Source organism: Mirounga leonina, unplaced genomic scaffold, assembly GCF_011800145.1.
Source record: "Mirounga leonina isolate KUSES-001 unplaced genomic scaffold, KU_Mleo_1.0 Mir_169, whole genome shotgun sequence".
In the NCBI taxonomy this organism is placed as follows: Eukaryota; Metazoa; Chordata; class Mammalia; order Carnivora; family Phocidae; genus Mirounga; species Mirounga leonina.
Window position 1 is genome coordinate 19,084,517 of NW_023270431.1, and position 22,361 is coordinate 19,106,877.

General features: G+C 37.4%; 1 protein-coding gene across 1 annotated transcript; it reads left to right on the top strand.

Moving 5' to 3' along the window:
* Positions 1–1,998: 1,998 nt before the first annotated feature.
* LOC118017314 (olfactory receptor 5K1-like) lies at positions 1,999–2,823 on the top strand. Its single transcript, XM_035015117.1, has one exon. The coding sequence runs from the start codon at positions 1,999–2,001 to the stop codon at positions 2,821–2,823; it is 825 nt and encodes a 274-aa protein (XP_034871008.1).
* The last annotated feature ends 19,538 nt before the right edge of the window (positions 2,824–22,361 follow it).

Genomic DNA, 22,361 nt, shown 5'->3' on the forward strand with positions numbered 1-22,361 from the left:
TTTTTTTTAATTTAATTTAATTTTATTATGTTATGTTAGTCACCCTACAATACAACATTAGTTTTTGATGTAGTGATCCACGATAACTATTTCTTCCTGCGAGACTTGTAGTTACTGGTCACAGGGCATGAACAGTTAAGAGTTTCGTTAACTTATTACCTAACTATCTTCCAATGATTGAACCAATTTAAACTTCTACTAAGCATGCATTTGGGTTCCCATCTCACTGTATTTTAGACAACAATAAATTGTCATTTCTTTTTTAAAAGATTCTATTTTGATAACCAAAATTAATTTGCCTTCATAACTTAAAATGATGTTGTTTTGATTAGTAATGAAATAAAACATTTTTATTTTGTTAAAATTGTATTTCCTTTCAGATTTTTCTGTTCCTTTCCTTTTTCTTTTTTTAGTGATTATTCCTGCTGATTTCTATAAGCTATTTCTAGAATAAAACTATAGAAACATTATCATATTTATTGCAATAATTTGCCAGTTTGCATTTCACATTTGATTTTACTCATGATGTTTTTGACATATAGTTATATAATTAAATTTATCAATTTTTAACCCTTTACATTTCTCTAATTTCTTCTGATAGCATTTAAATTTCTTATGCATATATGAATAACTTTACATTGAATGCATAAATAGTATTATAAATAACCTGGAAGATTTTACATACAGCCTCATTTTTCCTCTTCCCTCTTCCTCTCTCTCCTGCCTGCTTCCAACCACATCACTTTCCCTTCCCAACCTCCAGGGTTTTAAAAACCTCATAAATAGCACTACTTTTTTCCCAAAAAGCATTTTATTTTTAAATATATATTCTATTATCATTGATGATAGTGAATTGTTAAGAATTTGCAAATGAAGGGGCACCTGGGTGGCTCAGTGGGTTAAGCAGCTGCCTTTGGCTCAGGTGATGATCCCAAGGTCCTGGGATAGAGCCCCACGTCGGGCTCCCTGCAGAGCCTGCTTCTCCCCTGTCCACCGCTCCCCCTGCTTGTGATTACTCTCTCCCGCTCTCTCTCTGTGTCAAATAAATAAATAAAATCTTAAAAAAAAAAAAAGAATTTGCAAATGCATATAATCTTTTAAAAAATTTTTTATGGTGATAAAATACACGTAAGAAAATTTTAACCGTATTTTAGTATATAGTTTAGTGACATTAAGTATATTTATATTGTTTTGTAACCATCATCACTATTTCCAGAATTTTTTTACCATGCCAAAAGGAAACTCCATACATATTAAACAATAACCACCCATTTCCTCCCTCTTGCTGACAACTATCATTCTACTTTTTTTCTCTATGACTTTGACGACTTTAATTCATGTAAGTGGAATCATACAATATTTGTCCTTTTGTGTCTAGTTCATTTCACTTAACATGACATCTTCAAGGTTCATCCATATTTTAACATGTGTCAGAATTTCATTCCTTTTTAAGGTTGAATAATATTTCCTTGGACATATATACCACATTTTGTTCATCCATTTATTCATCAATGGACATTTGGGTTGTTTCCAGCTTTCGCTATTGTGAATAATGCTGCTTTGAACATTAGTGTATGAGATAGTTTTCTCAACATCATTGTTAATCAGTACGTATACAATAACTGAAATTGTTTGGGAACACTGATGCTAATTGCTGACCCTTGAATTATGAATCAGCTTTACCTAACCATATAGAGAAGTTTTTTTGCACTGAACATTCCTCTTAAGACCTCAAAAGCCATCCCTGTGCATATAATCTGATATTTTTCTTGAAAATATGCTGGAAGAATGTTAAAAGAGTAGCTACACATGTAATAGCTTCAGGAGATTGATACTACCACAGAACCGGGCATGTGCCATGTCCCACACAACCTATGAAAAGCCTTATATAATATGCTCCTCGTCCTTCTGAACCCGTTAGCTTAGCAGTCAAATTGGGCATATTATAAATTAGCACCTCATTTCTCCATAATTTTTTTCTCAACAGAGAAGTCAGGAATGGCTGAAGAAAATCATACCATGAGAAGTGAGTTTTTCCTCACAGGATTTACAGGTCACCCAGAGTTGAAGAGCCTTCTGTTTGTGGTGTTCTTTGCCATGTACCTGATCACCATGGTGGGGAATCTTGGCCTGGTGATACTGATTCCAAGAGAGCATCATCTTCACGCACCCATGTACATCTTTCTGGGCAACTTGGCTATTGTGGACTCTTGCTGTGCCTGTGCCATCACTCCTGAGATGTTAGGGAACTTCTTCTCTGAGAACAGAATGGTTTCCCTCTGTGAATGTATGGCACAGTTCTATTTCCTTTGCACTGTTGAAACCGCGGACTGCTTTCTCCTGGCGGCAATGGCCTGTGATCGCTATGTGGCCATATGCAGCCCACTGCAGTACCACACCATGATGTCAAAGAAACTCTGCATTCAGATGAACACAGGGGCCTACATAGCTGGAAACCTGCATCCCATGATTCATGTAGGGCTTCTATTTAGGTTAGCTTTCTGTGGATCTAATCACATTAACCACTTTTATTGTGATATTCTTCCTTTATACAGACTCTCCTGTGTTGACCCTTATGTCAATGAGCTGGTACTATTTATCTTTTCAGGTTCAATTCAAGTCTTCACCATAGGCGGTGTCTTAATATCTTACTTCCACGTTCTCTTTACTATTTTCAAAATGAAATCCAAAGAAGGAAGGGTCAAAGCCTTTTCTACCTGTGCATCCCACTTTTTATCTGTTTCATTCGAAGTGAAATTACACGGAGAAAATACACAAATTACATGTAAAATATTGGAATATAGCATAATGAAATCAATTTAGGAAGAAATATATATGGGAGAAAATATATAGGAAAGAGAAAACTGTGATAAATCTTAATTCAAAATAACAAAAAATTCAAAACCAAACTTGTAATTCATTCAAGAAACAGCTTAGTGTGTTGTCACGCTCATGGACTATGTCTGCATCAGGGATTGGGATTATCAGCCCCCAAAAGGAAAACAGCAAAACTATCAGTTGCACATATAAAGGAGAATTCTATTTAACATTCACAGCCAGTCCACGTTAATAGCTTGGAGCATGAGTACTCCAGTTAGGCTAAAAGACTTGAAGGGCATGTGAACCTTCAACCAATGAGATCACTCACAACCATGAGAGACAAAGTTGAAGCAAGTAAATTTTGAGGAAGCAGTTTTAATAGCATTGTGGGGAGCACTATAGTTAGGATAGAGGTAGTAAGAAAATGAAGGTGTCAAATAAAAGTGAGTATTATATTTCCAAGTTAAAGTTCCAATGGAGTTGAATAATTAGGCACAGAATGTCAACTTGAAGAGTAGTTATCTTCAGAAAGAGTTATTTACTCCCATATGTACACTCATAAAGATGCCATAACACAAAGTTCCAGGCAAGTAGTCAAACTTCATGTAAGATTTGAAGAGCCTCCATTGTCAGTGAGTTACATTCAACTTCTCTATTCTCCTTCTTGAGAGGTGAGGAAAGGATTCAACAATGAGGACAATACTATATTATATATAGACATGAAGGTATGATTTTTGAATTGTGGGTAGGGCTTATCTACAATAATTCCTTATTTTTTTTTTCTTTTCATCATTGCAAAACCTGACGTTGTGGAATGTAAGTAGAATTAAATGATTTTATTTATTTTTTAGAATTAAATGATTTTAATGCAACAAAATGAAAGAATTACTTTTCATTTATTTATTCAACATAGATTTATTGAGACCTTGCTATGTGGAAGCACTACTCTAGGTTCTGGGATATCTCAGTTACCACAATACCAGCTTTTCCATCTTCTTAATTAATAGAACATTGTCATGATTTTAATGACTAACTTCTGGAGCAAGGAGAACCCATATGAAAAAGAAAAATTCCCCCTTCTACCTCTTCTCTTAATGCTCTGAGGTCACATCTAAATTCCCAAAGGCAATTGTCAGGTTACAGCTCTGGTCCAGGCTAGCCAGCCACAGAAGTGGACTTCACATGGAAAATCAACAGGTTGAGTCTATTTAGAAAAAGTTGTGGGAACATAGATGCAGTATTTCCAATCCCCTAAGTCATGAGTACAAACTTATAATCACTTTGTTTCCATTTGTAACCTCCAAAAAATCTAATCTAGCTAATTCCATATAATTAGACATTTCAAGATTTGAAATTGATACATTTCAAGATTTTCTTGGTTGTTTCTAATTTATTTTATTTTTTTAAGATTTTATTTATTTATTAATTTTAGAGTCAGAACACACAAGTCGGGGGAGGAGCAGAGGGGGAGGGGAAAAGAATCTCAAGCAGACTCCACACTGAGTTTGGAGCCCAAGTCAGGGCTCCATCTCAGGAGCCTGAGATCACAACCTGAGCCAAAACCAAGAGTCAGAGGCTAAACCGACTGAGCCACCCAGGTGCCCCTTGTTGTTTCTAATTTAAACCTCATCAATTTAGTATTTGCCCAACCCTACCACCATCCTTCCTTGAATGTATCTAAATGTATAGGTACTTGTCTGATATGGCATTAAAATGGTGTCATGTTGGGGTGCCTAGGTGGCTCAGTCAGTTAAGCATTTGCCTTCAGATCAGGTCATGATCTCAGGGTCCTAGGATGGAGTAAGGTGTTGGGCTCCCTGCTCAGCGGGGAGCCTGCTTCCCCCTCTCCCTCTCCCTCCCCCCAACTCATGCTCACTCTCACTCTCTGTCAAATAAATAAATAAAATCTTAAAAAAAAAAAAAATGGTGTCATGTTACAGATTGAGCTCTGTCCCTGTTATATCCCTTTGAGATGTTTGATCCTCTTTGACTTTCTGGTTATCTCTTGGTGCCACTATCAGTTTTGATTTCTATGTTTATATCCAGTCCCCAGGCTAGACATGGAAGCATGATTTCACCTAAAACATTTACTTTTTAATTTCACAAGGCTTCTGTCAAGTCTGCTATCTTGGTCTCTCTTGCTCTCTCCCTCTGCTAATTTCTGAGTAAATTCTCTTGACCTCCCCGTCTAGGATATTTAAGAGGATGGAAAAACTGGTATTTGGGTAATTGATATACCCCAGCACCTAGCTGAAGGAAAGGTCTACAAAAAGGCTGAAGGGCATCATTTTTACACTTCTGATGACATGCAGTATGGGTTCAATGCGTGAAAGTTATCATGGGTCCCTCTGGAAGGTTCCTCTTGCCATATTTCTCCAAACTTCAATGGCCATTCGATTGTCTCCTCATCTCATTCCCAGAACACCCCCCTGGGAATGTAAGTCACAGAACACCATCACAGCAAACACCAATTATTTCCCTCTGACTTTCCTTTTATCCCTCAGCTCACTACATCTTTATTTCTAGGTGATACCTAGCTCTTACCTTATCACACATGCTGCCCAAATCTAATTTTATGAAGTATTCAGACTTTGGAACAATCCTTAAAAGCGAGGCTTTCTCAATCTATTCTTCCTGTCTGGATTTTCAAGGTTATGCTTATGGAAAATAGCAAGTGAGATTGACATTGCTGTGGTCTAATCTTTCTCAAAGTAATAAATCTGGGCTGTACAAGCTATTGTCTGAAATGTCAGAAATGATCACTGGGCAGAATAGAATCACAGACTGTTTTCACCTAAGTACTGCTGGATATAGGAGGAAAAGTCTCATAAAATTAATCCTTTTAAAATCTTGACCAATATTCCACAGTAAGTGGAGAAAAGAGATTTGTTTATGACTTTACTTTAAAAAACAAAACTAAAACTTATGGAAATAAATGTTATCTTACACTTAACCAAAATTTAGTTATAATCACAAATGTGTACTAATTTTACAAATAATGAATCAAGTGTTAAGTGTTTTTCTTGGCCTTATTCTCCAGAAAAATAAGGTATGATAACTAGATACATACAACCTTTACTTAACTTTTGAACTCAAGGAATAATGATAATGAATATTAATAATGGAGCAATTTTGTAAAATGTCAGTCTCCACCAATTTTCTCAATGGTCCCTCCTAATTCTTATTGTACAAATTCTTATCCATTGAATTTGTCTTTATTTTTCCCATTTATTGTTCACTTTTTAATTGTCCTAACTCTACCAGGTCCTATTTGCCAATGGGACTTTACATTTCCTACAAGTAGTTCTCCAAGCGCACATTCAACAACTATATGAAGTCTATTGCATCTTTCTCAAGATTGTTTTACATTGAATTTGAATAATGTTTACTATATCAAAATATCAGTAAATAATATGTTGGTATGATGGATGAAGACAGTAGAGTTAAGCAGGGATGAATGTGTAAAGGGAAATTAATTCTGTTAAGTGGTTAGTTCATTCAGGAATATTGTGTGTTATGACAAGTCTTACCTCCTTGAGGAAGCATTGCCACTTCAGAGACTTACAAACCGATACTATGATAACAAGAACCTTTGTGTTGGTTCATCAGTTGACACTGAAATGTGACCTCATTATGTATACAAAGATTAACATTTGAGCTAATTTGTAGGTATTTTTAATGCTGGCAATTTCACATTTTAATTATTGGGGTTTTACCTGAATCCTAATATGCTACTTCCTGTTACCAGGCTGAATTCAACTATCTGAGTATCCAGAGTTTGGTTACATGAAGAATATTTATTCTATACATACACCTCTATGCAAGTCATTTACCTCCCCTTTATAGACCATTCCTTCTTAGGATTATATTAATCCTCACTTAATACCCATTCTCAACCCAGAAAAATTACTCTGAAGTAGACAATGCTTCCTGGCGCAGGTCTGCTTTATCAGTGAACCAATTTCACCACATGATTTTAAATATTGCTTCATAAGTGATGCTGATTAAGTATCAGAGAAGCAGAATGTAATATCTATAGCCCATTCAACTCTAGAAATCATACTTACTGTTAAAACTTTAATTCAGTTTAATATTATAACTCTCAGGCTATATTTATAATCTGTCAAGATGGGACTATATTTGGGCTGTGTGCAGGGGAGAAAAAAAAAACCCTATGTTTTAGTGGGTAATTCTTCCTACATCAGAGCAAATAAAATATCTCCTTGCATACTTGGATGTGCCTGCATGTTGTATGTCTTTCAGAAATTTAAAACTAATATAATGAATTATTTCCATTACTTTAACATTTTTATTAATCTATTTATAAAACAAATTTTAACTAAATAAAGACATAATTATTCTGTTTATTTTTCAAAGAAGGTAAATTTGCTGGTGGATTGGGTTATTTCATTCCTTGAAAAAATATTTGTTAAGACGTCTGTAGCACTGGGGGTGCCTGGGTGGCTCAGTCATAAAGTGTCTGCCTTCAGCCCAGGTCATGATCCTGGGGTCCTGGGATCAAGCCCCGCATCAGGCTCCCTGCTCAGCAGGAAGCCTGCTTCTCCCTCTTCCACTCACCCTGCTTGTGTTCCCTCTCTCGCTGTGTCTCTGTCAAATAAATAAATAAAATCTTAAAAAAAAAAAAAAAGATGTCTGTAGCACCAGACTGGGTACATGAGGTAGTAAAGGAAGTATGCTGTGATGCAAAACAATATAAACATACAATATAGCACAGTAACTATATTTATTCAAAAATATTTTAATGTGTATACACTTAATAAACTCCTAACTTAGTGCCATCTTCTATAGCTCATAAGACATAAGTAAAAGACATAGTAAAAGAAAAGGGAAAAGTAAAAGAACATGAAGGGAGGAGCAAGATGGTGGAGGAGGAGTACACCTAAATTTCGTCTGGTCCCAGGAATTCAGCTAGATTATTATCAAACCATTCAGAACACCTACAAACTCAACAGGATATCAAAGAAAAGAATAGTAGCAATTCTATGAACAGAAAAGTGACCACTTTCTGGAAGGTAGGACATGCAGGGAAGTGAATCCGAGGCAATATTCAGGAAGATAGACCATGCATGGAGGAAGCCGGCCACCGGCAAGTGATAGAGCATTGGAACACAAAATCAGAATTGTTAGAAGTCTGCTCCGCTGAGGGACATTGCTCCAGTGGCTAAGCAGGGGATGGAACCCTCCCTGGGACAGTGTGGTCTCAGGACCCTAGGAGTTGCAGAAAGACCTGGGGGTACCCGAGTGGCAGAGCTCCCAGGTATTGGAGCGGGGAGGCTGGCAGCAAAGATGGAGCTGAGGAGAGGGCTCTCAGCTCAGGGTTGCCATAAACTGTGATCCGCAGCACAGTCGGGCCACTGCTCTTCGAGCAGGGACCCAACAAGCAGCAGATCTGGGGAGACTCCCCTTCCTCCCCCGTGAGGATTGGCACAGAAGCCCACTACAGGAATCTGCTGGGTTTGGAGACTCCAAAAGGGGTCGTGTGCCAGAGATAGAAACGTTCAGTCACAAGCCAGGTAAGCGTGGAGTGCGGCCGGGAGACCGGTGAGACAGGAATGATTGACTGCTTTTCTCTGAGGGTGTACTGAGGAGTGGGGCCCCGAGTTCTCAGCTCCTCCAGGGCCAGAGATTGGGAGGCCACCATTTTCACTCTTGTCCTCCAAAGCTGCACAGAAAGCTTTCAGGGAATAAAAGCTCCTAGAGCAAACCCAAGCCGGTTTCTTAGCCTGTCCCTGGCAAGGGTAGGATAATTCCGCTTTGGGGAAAAGACATTTGAGAATCACTGCAACAGGCCCCTCCCCCAGAAGATCAGCAAGAACATCCAGCCAAGACCAAGTTTACCAAACAATGAGAACAGCAAAACCCCAGAGCTAGAGGAATACAGCACATAGAATTCATGGCTTTTTTCCCTATGATTCTTTAGTCTTTCAAAGTTAATTTTTTAAATTTTCTTTATTTTTTTTCTATTTTTTTAGTTGAGTTTTTCTTCTTTCCTTTTTCAACCAACATCTTATCGATTCCTTTTCTAAAATTTTTTTAATTTTCATTTTTACAGTCATATTCTATTCCTTCATTGTATTTAACCTTATTTTTTCTATATAGATCAGTTTTTCTTTCTTTGAAATTTTGGGATACAGTTTCTTCTAACAGACCAAAATATACCCTAAATCGTGTATGACTTTGTCCTAGTCTCTTGCCTGATCACATTCTCTCCTTTTTTTCTTTAATTTTTTTCATTCTTTCTTCAATCAACTTCTTATCTATTCCTTTTTTAAAATCTTTTTAAATTTTCATCTTTATAGTCATATTTCATCCCTTCATTGTATTTATCCTTATTTTTCTACATATGTAAGTTTTTCTTTCTTTAAAATTTTGAGGCACAATTTCTTCTAACAGAACAAAATACACCCAAAATTCAGTGTGTGGCTCTGTTCTATTCACCAGCCTGATCATATTCTTTTTTTTTTTTTTTCCCTTTCTTTTCCCCCTGGTTTCAGGTCTCTTCTGATTTGTTTAGTGTATATTTTTCTAGGGTTGTTGTTACCCTTTTAGCATTTTGTTCTCTCATTCATCTACTCTTCTCTGGACAAAATGACAAGACAGAAAAACTCACCTCAAAAAAAAAAAAAACAAGAGGCAGTACTGACTGCCAGGGACCTAATCAATATGGACATTAGTAAGATGTCAGAACCAAAGTTCAGAATGACAATTATAAAGATACTAGCTGGGCTTGAAAAAAGCGTAGAAGATACTAGAGAATCCCTTTCTGGAGAAATAAAATAAATAAATCTAACCAAGTTGAAATCAAAAAGGCTATTAATGAGGTGCAATAAAAAATGAAGGCTCTAACTGCTAGGATAAATGAAGCAGAAGAGAGAAGTAGTGATATAGAAGACCAAATGATGAAGAATAAAGAAGTTGAGAAATAGAGAGATAAACAACTACTGGATCACAAGGGGGGAATTTGAGAGATAAGTGATACCATAAGATGACACAATATTAGAATAATTGGGATCCCAGAAGAAGAAGAAAGGGAAATAAGGGCAGAAGGTATATTGGAGCAAATTGTATTGGAGAACGTCCCTAATTTGGGGAAAGAAACAGGCATCAAAATCCAGGAGGCACAGAGAACCCCCCTCAAAATCAGTAAAAATAGGTAAACAACCCAACATCTAATAGTGAAACTCATAAGTCTCAGAGACAAAGAGAAAGTCCTGAAAGCAGCTTGGGAGAAGAGTTCTGTAACCTACAATGGTAGAAACATTAGATTGGCAGCAGACCTATGCACAGAGACCTGGCAGGCCAGAAAAGACAGGAATGATATATTCAGGCAACTAAAGAAGAAAAATATGCAGCCAAGAATACTATATCCAGCTAGGCTGGCATTGAAAATAGAAGGAGAGATAAAAAGCTTCCAGGACAAACAAAAACCAAAAGAATTTATGAACGCCAAACCAGCCCTACAAGAAATATTGAAAGGGGTCCTCTAAGCAAAGAGAGAGCCTAAAAGTAACATAGACCAGAAAGGAACACAGACAATATACAGTAATAGTCACCTTACAGGCAATACAATGACACTAAATTCATATCTTTCAATAGTTACCCTGAATGTAAATGGGCTAAATGTACCAATCAAAAGAAACAGGGTATCAGATTGAATAAAAAAAAAAAAAAAAAAAAAAAGACCCATCAATATGCTGTCTGCAAAAGACTCATTTTAGACCCAAAGACACCTCCAGATTTAAAGTGAGGGGTGGAAAACCATTTACCATGCTAATGGACATCAAAAGAAAGCTAGGGTGGCAATCCTTATATAAGACAAATTAGATTTTAAACCAAAGACTATAATAAGAGATGAGGAAGGGCTCTACATCATACTTAAAGGGTCTATCCAACAAGGTCTAACAATTGTAAATATCTATGCCCCTAACATGGGAGCAGGCAATTATATAAGCCAATTAATAACAAAATCAAAGAAACACATCAACAATAATACAATAATAGTAGGGGACTTTAACACCCCCCTCACTGAAATGGACAGATCATCTAAGCAAAAGGTCAAAAAGGAAATAAAGGCTTTAAATCACACACTGGACCAGATGGACTTCACAGATATATTCAGAACATTCCATCCCAAAGGAACAGAATACACATTCTTCTCTAGTGAACATGGAACATTCTCCAGAATAGATCACATCCTGGGTCAGAAACCAGGTCTCAGTGGTACCAAAATATTGGGATCCTTCCCTGCATATTTTCAGACCACAATGCTTTGAAACTAGAACTCAATCACAAGAGGAAAGTTGGAAAAAACTCAAATACATGGAGGCTAAAGAGCATCCTACTAAAGAATGAATGGGTGAACCAAAAAATTAAAGAAAAATTTAAAAAACTCATGGAAAAAAATGAAAATGAAAACACAACTGCTCAAAATCTTTGGGATGCAGCAAAGGCTGTCCTAAGAAGAAAGTATATAGCAATACAAGCCTTTCTCAAGAAATAAGAAAAGTCTCAAATATAAACCTAACCCTACACCTAAAGGAGCTGGAGAAAGAACAGCAAATAAAGCCTAAACTCAACAGGAGAAGAGAAATAAAAAAGATCAGAGCACAAATCAATGAAATAGAAAACAAAAGAACAGTAGAATAGATCAACAAAATTAGGAGCTGGTTCTTTGAGAGAATAAGATTGATAAACCCCTGGGCAGACTTGTGAAAGAAAAGAGAAAGGACCCAAATAAATAAAATCATGAATGAAAGAAGAGAGATCACAACCAACATCAAAGAAATACAATTATAAGAACATATTATGAGCAACTATATGCCAGCAAATTAGACAATCTGGAAGAAATGGATGCATTCCTAGAGATGTATGAACTACCAAAACTGAACCAGGAAGAAATAGAAAACCTGAACAGACCCACAACCACTAAGGAAATTGAAGCAGTAATCAACAATCTCCTGACAAACAAGAGCCCAGAGCCAGATGGCTTCCCAGGGGAATTCTACCAAACATTCAAAGAAGAATTAATACCTATTCTTATGAAACTGTTCCAACAACAACAACAAAAAAATAGAAATGGAAGGAAAACTTCCAAACTCATTTAATGAGACAGGCATTACCTTGATCCCAAAACCAAAGAGCCCTTCAAAAAGGAGAACTTCAGACCAATATCCCTGATGAACATGGATCCAAAAATTCTCACCAAATACTAGCCAATAGGATCCAACAGTACATTAAAAGGATTATTCACCACGACCAAGTGGGATTTATTCCTGGGCTGCAAGTTTGGTTCAACATCTGCAAATCAATCAGTGTGATACAATACATTAATAAAAGAAAGAACAAGAACCATGAGATCCTCTCAATAGATGGAGAAAAAGCATTTGACAAAGTACAGCATGCTTTCTTGGTTAAAACTCTTCACAATGCAGGGATAGAGGGTATATACCTCAATATCACAAAAGCCTTCTATGAAAAACCCACAGCAAATATCATTCTCAATGGGGGAAAACTGAAAGCTTTTCCCCTAAGGTCAGAAACATGGCAGGGATGTCCACTATCACCACTACTATTCAACATAGTACTGGATGTCCTGGCCTCAGCAATCAGACAACAAAAAGAAATAAAAGGCATCCAAATCAACAAAGAAGAAGTCAAACTCTCACTCTTTGTGGATGATATGATACTTTATGTGGAAAACCCAAAAGACTCCACCCCAAAACTGCTAGAACTCATACAGGAATTCAGTAAAGTGGCAGGATATAAAAATCAATGCACAGAAATCAGTGACATTTCTATACACCAACAAGACAGAAAAAAAGAGAAATTAAGGAGTCAATCTCATTTACAATTACACCCAAAATCATAAGATACCTAGGAATAAATCTAACCAAAGAGGCAAAAAATCTGTACTCAGAAAACTATAGAATACTCATGAAAGAAATTGAGGGAGACACAAAGAAATGGAAAAATGTTCCATGCTCACAGATTGGAAGAACAAATATTGTGAAAATGTCTGTGCTACCTAGAGCAATCTACACATTTAATGCAATCCCTATCAAAATACCATCCACTTTTTTCAAAGAAATGGAACAAATAATCCTAAAATTTGTATGGAACCAGAAAAGACCCCGAATAGCCAGAAGAATGTTGAAAAAGAAAACCAACGCTGCTGGCATCACATTTCCGGACTTCAAGCTCTATTACAAAGCTGTCATCATCAAGACAGTATGGTACTGGCATAAAAACAGATACATAGATCAATGGAACAGAATAGAGAGCCCAGAAATGGACCCTCAACTCTATGATCAACTAATCTTCGACAAAGCAGGAAAGAATGTCCAATGGAAACAATATAGTCTCTTCATCAAATGGTGTTGGGAAAATTGGATAGCCACATGCAGAAGAATGAAACTGGACCATTTCCTTACACCACACACAAAAATAGACTCAAAATAGATGAAAGACCTCAATGTGAGACAGGAATCCATCAAAATCCTTGAGGGGAACACAGGCAGCACCCTCTTCGACCTCAGCTGCAACAACTTCTTCCTAGAAACATCACCAAAGACAAGGGAAGAAAGGGCAAAAATTAACTATTGGGACTTCATCAAGATAAAAAGCTTTTGCACAGCAAAGGAAACAGTCAACAAAACCAAAAGACAACTGACAGAGTGGGAGAAGATATTTGCAAATGACATATCAGATAAAGGGCTAGTATCCAAAATCTATAAAGAACTTATCAAACTCAACACCCAAAGAACAAATAATCCAATCAAGAAATGGGCAGAAGACATGAACAGACATTTCTGCAAAGAAGACATCCAAATGGCCAACAGACACATGAAAAAGTGCTCAACATCACTAGGCATCAGGGAAATCCAAATCAAAACCTCAATGAGATACCACCTCACACCAGTCAGAATGGCTAAAATTAACAAGTCAGGAAATGACAGATGTTGGCATGGATGTGGAGAAAGGGGAACTCTCCTACACTGTTGATGGGAATACAAACAGGTGCAGCCACTCTGGAAAGCAGTATGGAGGTTCCTCAAAAGTTGAAAATAGAGCTACCATACAACCCAGCAATTGCACTACTGGGTATTTACCCCAAAGATACAAATATAGTGATCCAAATGTTTATAGCAGCAATGTCCACAACAGCCAAGCTATGGAAAGAGCCTAGATGTCTATCAACAGATGAATGGATAAAGAAGAAGTGGTATATATATACAATATTATGCAGCCATCAAAAAAATGAAATCTTGCCATTTGCAATGATGTGGATGCAACTAGAGGGTATTATGCTAAGCCAAATAAGTCAATCAGAGAAAGACAAGAATCATATGATCTCACTGATATGAGGATTTGAGAAACAAGACAGAGGATCATAGGAGAAGGGAGGGGAAAAATCAGATGAAACCAAAAGGGAGACAAACCATAAGAGTCTCTTAATCTCAGGAAACAAACTGAGGGTTGCTGGAGTGGAGGGGGGTGGGCGGGATGGGGTGGCTGGGTGATGGACACTGGGGAGGGTATGTGCTATGGTTAGTGCTGTGAATTGTGTAAGTCTGATGAATCACAGACCTGTACCCCTGAGTCAAATAATACATTATATGTTAATAAAAATTAAAATTAAAAAACAGTAAAAGAGCATAAGTTCTTATTTAATACAAACATTTACATCATACTGGTATCATTAAAAATTTACTAATACTCTATGGATCTTGTAGTTAATGCATAAACAACTTTCAAAACTTAGGAAAACTTAATTTTAAAGATAATTTTAAAAATATATGTAACAACTTTATGTTACATATATGTTTTAAAATATTTTAAGACAATATGTTTTAAAGGATTTCTTAAGGAAATACTTCCTGGTTAACTATTCAAACTCTTAAAAATCAAACATGTCTCATGGACATTAAAAGGACAATAAAGAAATATTATGAACAACTCCATGCCTACAAATCTGATAACATAGATCAAATCCACCAATTTAATGAAACACATAGTCTGCCAAAACTCACACAAAAAGAAATTGTATGGAAGAGTTAAGATGGCAGAGTAGTAGGGGGACCCTGGGCTTGCCTTGTCCTTCAAGCACTGGTACTTCAACATCAAATCATTTTGAACACGTAGGAAATGGATCTGAGAATTAAGAGAATAATCTGCACAATTAGAGGGAACGAACATGGTAGTTACGAGGTGTGGAGACATGAATTAGGGGAGAGAGAAGCTGCAGTGTTGTGGAGGGGAAAGAGCCCTTGTTGCAGAGAGAAGAGAGAGAAGGAGAGAGGCAGAGAAAACAACACGTTAGTTCACACAAGGAAAACACTCTCCCAAAACCACTGACTGGGGATTTGAGAGAAACTGACTATCACAGGCTTGTGCAAACAGTGGAGCTTAAATTCTGAGGTTTTAGAAGTCTGTGCCATTCACTGGAGTCAAGCCAGGTGGGCAGTGGTGCTCCTGGGGAGAAAGAAGGTGGAGGCCCTGGAGCAGACAGTGCCGTGTAGGGATGCCCTGGGTCACACTGGGAGAGAATGTTCCCCTTTCTGGAGTACATTTGGAAGAGTGTATATTGCCACTCAAAGAACAAAAGACCTTCAGGCACCATTGAGTGACCATTCAACAGCAGGGAAGAGAGGCACATGCAGAGGACAGATAACCTGGTTGCAGCTTTTTGCTGTGTTTCACCATGACTCCAGGCACCTGCACAGCCTGTGATGGCTTTTCTGGGACAGAACAGCGCCAGACACAGTGCTTCAAGGCTCTCCTCAGGAGGAGGGGAGCAGGTCCACACCTTGCCGGGTCCTTTAAGATTTGGAGTTTTAAATACAAACCACCCAGAGATAAACACAGGATAACTGGTATGCCAGGCAAGCTAATGGCCCAGGCACAGGTAAGTTGAGGGTGGGAATCTGATGGAAGCCTGGGACACGGGAAGGGGGACTGTTCACTTTTCTGTGGCTTCCTGAGTAGCCAGGGGGCAAAATCCCCTCCCCACAACAAGAGAGCCAGGTCTTCCAGATCTTCCCTCTCCCACACCTGCCCACCAGCACCGTCAGACTTCAGCAAGCAACACAGCTCCTCCAGTGGATGCTGGAGTGGCTTACACCAAACTCTGCCCCCCTGTGCCCTGCAGGGCATCTTTACTAGGACAGGTCTGACGTGAGCCAGCGCAGCAGGCCTCTCCCCCAGAGAACCAACACAAGCCCCCTGCATGTACCAAGTCTACTGATCATAGAGTGCTCCAAAGCATCAGATTCAGTTCTGATGGAAATAGGACCAGGCTTTCTTTTTTTCTGTTTTTCTTTCTTCTTTCTTTTTCTTTGGAATCAGGTTTATATTTTTTTGTTTCTCTGTTTGTTTTTGTTTTGTTTGTTCCTTGTCCTTTTCTCCTTTTTGGATCAAACTCCCCCCCCCCCCAGGCTTATTTTAACAGACAAAGCAAAGCACACCTAGTTAAAGATCTGAACACTCCCCACTAAAAGCAAGCAGGAAATTTGCAGAGGACTGATCTCTGGGAAAGAACAGCCAAAACACAATAGCAGAGTGCACACAGCATACACCAGAAACACTTGCTGTTTTACCAGACCCTGGACAGAAACTTCTTATTATAGCATTACTCTTAGGAGAAGGAAACATAACAAGCTTTCATAACAGAAGACAGAACCTAGACAAAATGACAAAAAAAAAAAAAAAAAAAATCACAAAGAAATCACAGCCAAGGATTTCCTCAAAACAGATATAAAGAATATGTCCGAACAAGCATTTAGAACAACAGTGATAAGAATACTAGCTGGGCTTGAAAGAAGCATAAAAGACACCAGAGAAACCCTGCTGCAGTAGTAATAAACCTAAAAACTAGTCAGGCTGTAATAAAAAAAATGTTATAACTGAGATGCAAAACCAACTGGATGTAATCACAATGAGGATAGAAGACGTGGAGGAATGAATAAGTGATATAGAGGATAAAATTATGGAAAATAATGAAGCTGAAAAGAAGTGGGAAAGAAAACTATTAGATCATGAATATAGACTCGGGGAACTCAACAAGTCCTTAAAGCACAATATTATCCATATAATAGGAGTCCCAGAAGGATAGCAGGAAAAGAGGGTAGAAGGATAATTTGAATAAATTGTAGCTGAGAACTTCCCTAATCTGGGAAAGGAACAGTCATCCAAGTCCAAAAGGCACAGAGAACTCTCCTCAAAATCAACAAAAACTGGTCAACAAGACCTATCATAATGAAACTTGCAAAATACAAAGATAAAGAGAGAATTCTGAAAGCAGCTGGGGACTAAAGGTCCTTAACCTACAAGGGTAGACACATAAAGTTTGCAGCAGACCTATCCACAGAAACTTGGCAGGCCAGAAGAAAGTGGCATGATATATTCAATCTGCTAAATGGGAAAAATATGCAGCCAAGAATACTTTATCCACCAAGGCTGTCATTCAGAATAGAAGTAGAGATAAAGAGTTTCCAAGAGAAGCAAAAACTAAAGGAGTTTCTGAACACTAAACCAGTTTTGCAAAAAATAGTAATAGGGACTCTGAGCAGGAATGAGATACCAAAAGCAACAAAGACTAGAAAGGAACAGAGAGAATCTACAGGAATAGTGACTTTACAGGTAATACAATGGCAATAAATTCATATCTATCAATAATTATTCTGAATGGAAGTGGACGCAAATACTCCAATCAAAAGATATAGAGTATCAAGTTGCTGGGTGGCTTAGTCAGTTAAGTTTCTGACTCTTTATTTCAGCTCAGGTCATGATCTCAGGGTCGTGAGATCACGCCCCCATCAGGCTCCATGCTCAGCACAGAGTCTGCTTGAGATTCTCTCTCTCCTTCTCCTTCTGCCCCTCCTTACATTGTTCTCTCTTTAAAATAAATAAATTTTTAAAAATCTTAAAATAAATATATAGGGTATCAGAATGGATAAAAAACAAGACCCAGCTATATGCTGCTTATAGGTGCCTGCTATATGCCTACTCATTTTAGACACAATGACACCTCCAGACTGAAAGTGAGTGGATGGAGAACCATTTATTATGCTAATGAACATCAAAGGAAACCTGGAGTAGCCATATTTATATCAGACAAACTAGATTTTAAAACAAAGACTGTTTTTTATTTCTAAAAAGAGATGAAGAAGTATCCAAAAAGTAAATCTTACAATTATAAATATTTATGCCCCTAATTTGGAAGCAGCCAAATATATAAATCAATTAATAACAAACTTAAAGAAACTCATTGATAATAATACAATAATAGTAGGGGACTTTAACACCCCATTTACAACAATGGATAGATCATCTAAGCTGAAGATCAACTAGGAAACAAGGGCTTTGAATGACACACTGGAGCAGATGGACTTAACAGATATAGTCACAGCATTTCATCCTAAAGCAGCAGAATAAACATTCTCTTTGGGTGCACATAGAACATTCCCCAGAATAAATCACATACTGCATCACAAATCAGGCCTCAACCAGTACAAAACAATTGAGATCATACCATGCATATTTTCTGACCACAATGCTATGAAACCTGAAGTTAACCACAAGAAAAAGTTTGGAAACCACAAATACATAGAGGTTAAAGAACATCCAACTCAGAAATTAATGGGCTAATCAGAAAATTAAAGAAGAAATAAAAAATACATGGAAGCAAATGAAAATGGACACATGACAATCCAAAACCTTTGGGATGCAGCAAAGATGGTCATAAGAGGGAAATATATAGCAATACAGCCTTCCTCAAGAAGCAAGAAAAGTCTCAAATACACAACCTAACCTTACACCTAAAGGAGCTGAAAAAACAACAGTAAATAAAGCCTAACACCAGCAGAAGAAGGGAAATAGTAAAAATTAGAGCAGAAATAAATGGTATAGAAATAATAAAAAAAAAAAAAAAACAGTAGAACAGATCAATGGACTAGGAGCTGGTTCTTTGAAAGAATTAACAAAATTGATAAATGCCTAGCCAGACTTATCAAAAAGGAAAGAGAGAGGACCCAAATAAATAAAATCATGAATGAAAGAGGAGAGGTCACAATCAGCACCTCAGAAATACAAACAATTATAAGAGAATATTATGAGTGGGTGCCTGGGTGGCTCTGTTGGTTAAGCGACTGCTTTTGACCCAGGTCATGATCCTGAAACCCAAGATTGAGTCCCACAGCGGGCTCCCTGCTAAACGGGGAGTCTGCTTCTCCTTCTGACCCTCTCCCTTCTCATGCTCTTTCTCTCTCTCTCATTGTCTTTCTCTCAAATAAATAAAATTAAATCTAAAAAAAAAAGAGAGAGAGTATATTATGAGCAATTATATGCCGACAAATTGGGCAATCTGGAAGAAATGGATAAATCCCTAGAAACATATAATCTACCAAAACTGAAACAGGAAGAAATAAAAAATTTGAACAGACTCGTAACCAGCAAAGAAATTGAATCAGTAATCAAAAATCTCCCAATGAACAAGAGTCCAGGGTCAGATGGCTTCCCAGGGGAATTCTATCGAATATTTAAAGAATTAATGTTTATTCTTCTCAAACTGTTCCAAAAAATAGAAATGGAAGTAAAACTTCCAATCTCATTCTATAGGCCAGCATTACCTTGATTCCCAAACCAGACAAAGAGCCCACTGAAAAGGACAATTACAGACCAATATTCCTGATGAACATGAATGCAAAAATTCTCAACAAGATACTAGCAAATTGAATCCAACAGTACATTACAAGAATTATTCACCAGGATCAAGTGGGATTTATTCCTGGGCTGCGGGGGTGGGTCAATATCTGCAAATCAATCAACTTGATACATCACATTAATAAAAGAAAGGATAAGAACCTTATGATCCTATCAATAGATGCAGAAAAAAACATTTGACAAAATACAACATTCTTTCTTGATAAAAACCCTCAAGAAAGTAGGGATAGAAGGAATATACCTCAACATCATAAAGGCTATATATGAAAGACCAACAGCTAATATTATCCTCAATGGGAAAAACAGAGCTTTTCCCCTAAGGTCAGGTACATGACGGGGCTGTCCACTCTCACCACTATTGTTCAACGTAGTACTGGAAGTCCTAGCCTCAGCAATCAGACAACAAAAAGAAATAAAAGGCACCCAAATCAGTGAGGAAGAAGTCAAACTTTCAGTCTTTGCAGACAACATGATACTCTGTGTAGAAAATCCATTACTTTCCATCGAAAACTTGCTAGAACTGATATATGAATTCAGCAAAGTCATGGGATATAAAATCAATGTACAGAAATCTGTTGCATTTCTATACACCAATAATGAAGCAGCAGAAAGATAAATCAAGGAATCCATGCCATTTATAATTGTAACAAAGCCCATAAGATACCTAGGAATAAACCTAACCAAAGAAGTAAAAGATCTATAATCTGAATACTATAGAATATTTCTAAAAGAAATTGAAGAAGACACAGAGAAATGGAAAAGCATTCCATGAACATGGATTACAAGAACAAATATTGTTAAAATGTCTAAACTACCCAAAGCAATTTACCCATTCATTGTAATCTCTTTCAAAATACCACCAGCATTTTTCACAGATCTAGAATAAACAATCCTAAAATTTGTATGGAACCAGAAAAGACCTTGAATAGCCAAAGGAATGTTGAAAAAGAAAACCAAAGCTGGAGGCATCACAATTCTGGACTTCAAGCTGTATTACAAAGCTATAATCAATAAGACAGTATGGTACTGGCACAAAAACAGACACATAGATCAAAGGAACAAAATAGAAAACCCACAAATATATGGTCAACTAATCTTTGACAAAGCAGGAAAGAATATCTAATGGAAACAAGATAGTCTCTTCAACAAATGGTGTTGGGAAAACTGGAGAGCAACATATAGAAGAATGAAACTGGACCACTTTCTTACACCATACACAAAAATAAATTCAAAATGGATGAAAGACCTAAGTGTGAGACAGGAAACCATCAGGATCCTAGAGGAGAACATGGGCAGCAACCTCTTTGACATTGGCTGTAGCAACTTTGAACTAGACACATCTCTGGAGGCAAGGGAAACAAAAGCAAAAATGATATATTGGGACTTCACCAAGATAAAAAGCTTCTGCACAGCAAAAGAAATAATCAACAAAACTAAAAGGCAACCTACAGAATAGAAGATATTTGCAATGACATATCAGAAAAAGGGCTAGTATCCAAAATCTATAAAGAATTTATCAAACTCAACACCCAAAAAATGAATAATCCAGGGGCACCTGGGTGGCTCAGCCATTAAGCGTCTGCCTTCGGCTCAGGTCATGATCTCAGGGTCCTGGGATTGAGCCCCACATCGGGCTCCCTGCTCAGCGGGAAGCCTGCTTCTCCCTCTCCCACTCCCCCTGCTTGTGTTCCCTCTCTCACTGTGTCTCTCTCTGTCAAATAAATAAATAAAATCTTAAAAAAAAAAAAAAAAAGAATAATCCAGTTAAGAAATGGGCAGAAGATGTGAACAGCCATTTCTCTAAAGAAGACATACAGATGGCTAATAACACATGAAAAGATCCTCAACATGTCTCATCATCAGGGAAATACAAATCAAATCAACCATGATGAGATACCATCTCACACCAGTCAGAATGGCTAAAATTAACTCAGGAAACAACAAATGTTGGTGAGGTTGCTGAGAAAGGAGAAAAGGGAACCATATTGCACTGTTAGTGGGAATGTAAACTGGTGCAGCCATACTCTGGAAAACAGTATGGAGGTTTCTCAAAAAGTTAAAAATAGAACTACCCTAAGATCCAGCAGATCCAGCAATTGCACTATTAGGTACCTATCCAAAGGAAGCAAAAATACTGATTCAAAGGGCACATGCACCCCAATGTTTATAGTAGCACTATCAACAATAGCCAAGTCATGGAAAGAGCCCAAGTGTTCATCAACTGATAAACTGATAAAGAAGGGGTATACATATACAATTGAATATTACTCAACCATCAAAACGAATGAAATCTTGCCATTTGCAATGATGTGGACGGAACTAGAGTGTATTATGCTAACTGAAATAAGTCAGTCAGAGAAAGACAAATACTACATGACTTCACGCATACATGGAATTTAAGAAACCAAACAGATGGACATAGGGGAAGTGAAGGAAAAATAAAATAAGATAAAAACAGAGAGGGAAGCAAACCATAACAGACTCTTAACTATAGAGAACAAACTGAGGGGTGCTGGAGGGAGGTGGGTGGGGGGAAAGGCTAAGTGGGGGATTACCATTAAGGAGGACACTTGTGACGAGCATGGATTGTTATATGGGTTAGTTATATTTAAGTGATGAATCACTAAATTCTACTCTTGAAACCAATGCTATACAATATGTTATCTAACTTGAACTTAAAAATCTTGGGGAAAAAATAGAAATCAGCTGTATCTTGCAAGCAGAAATATTATTTTTAATGAAGTTCAGCTTATCAGTTCTTCCTTTATGGATCATGCCATTGGCATTATATCTAAAAAGTC

What these genes read in the sequence shown, in the direction of transcription:
- LOC118017314 (XM_035015117.1), top strand. Translation starts at nt 1,999, where the DNA reads ATGGCTGAAGAAAATCATACCATGAGAAGTGAGTTTTTCCTCACAGGA.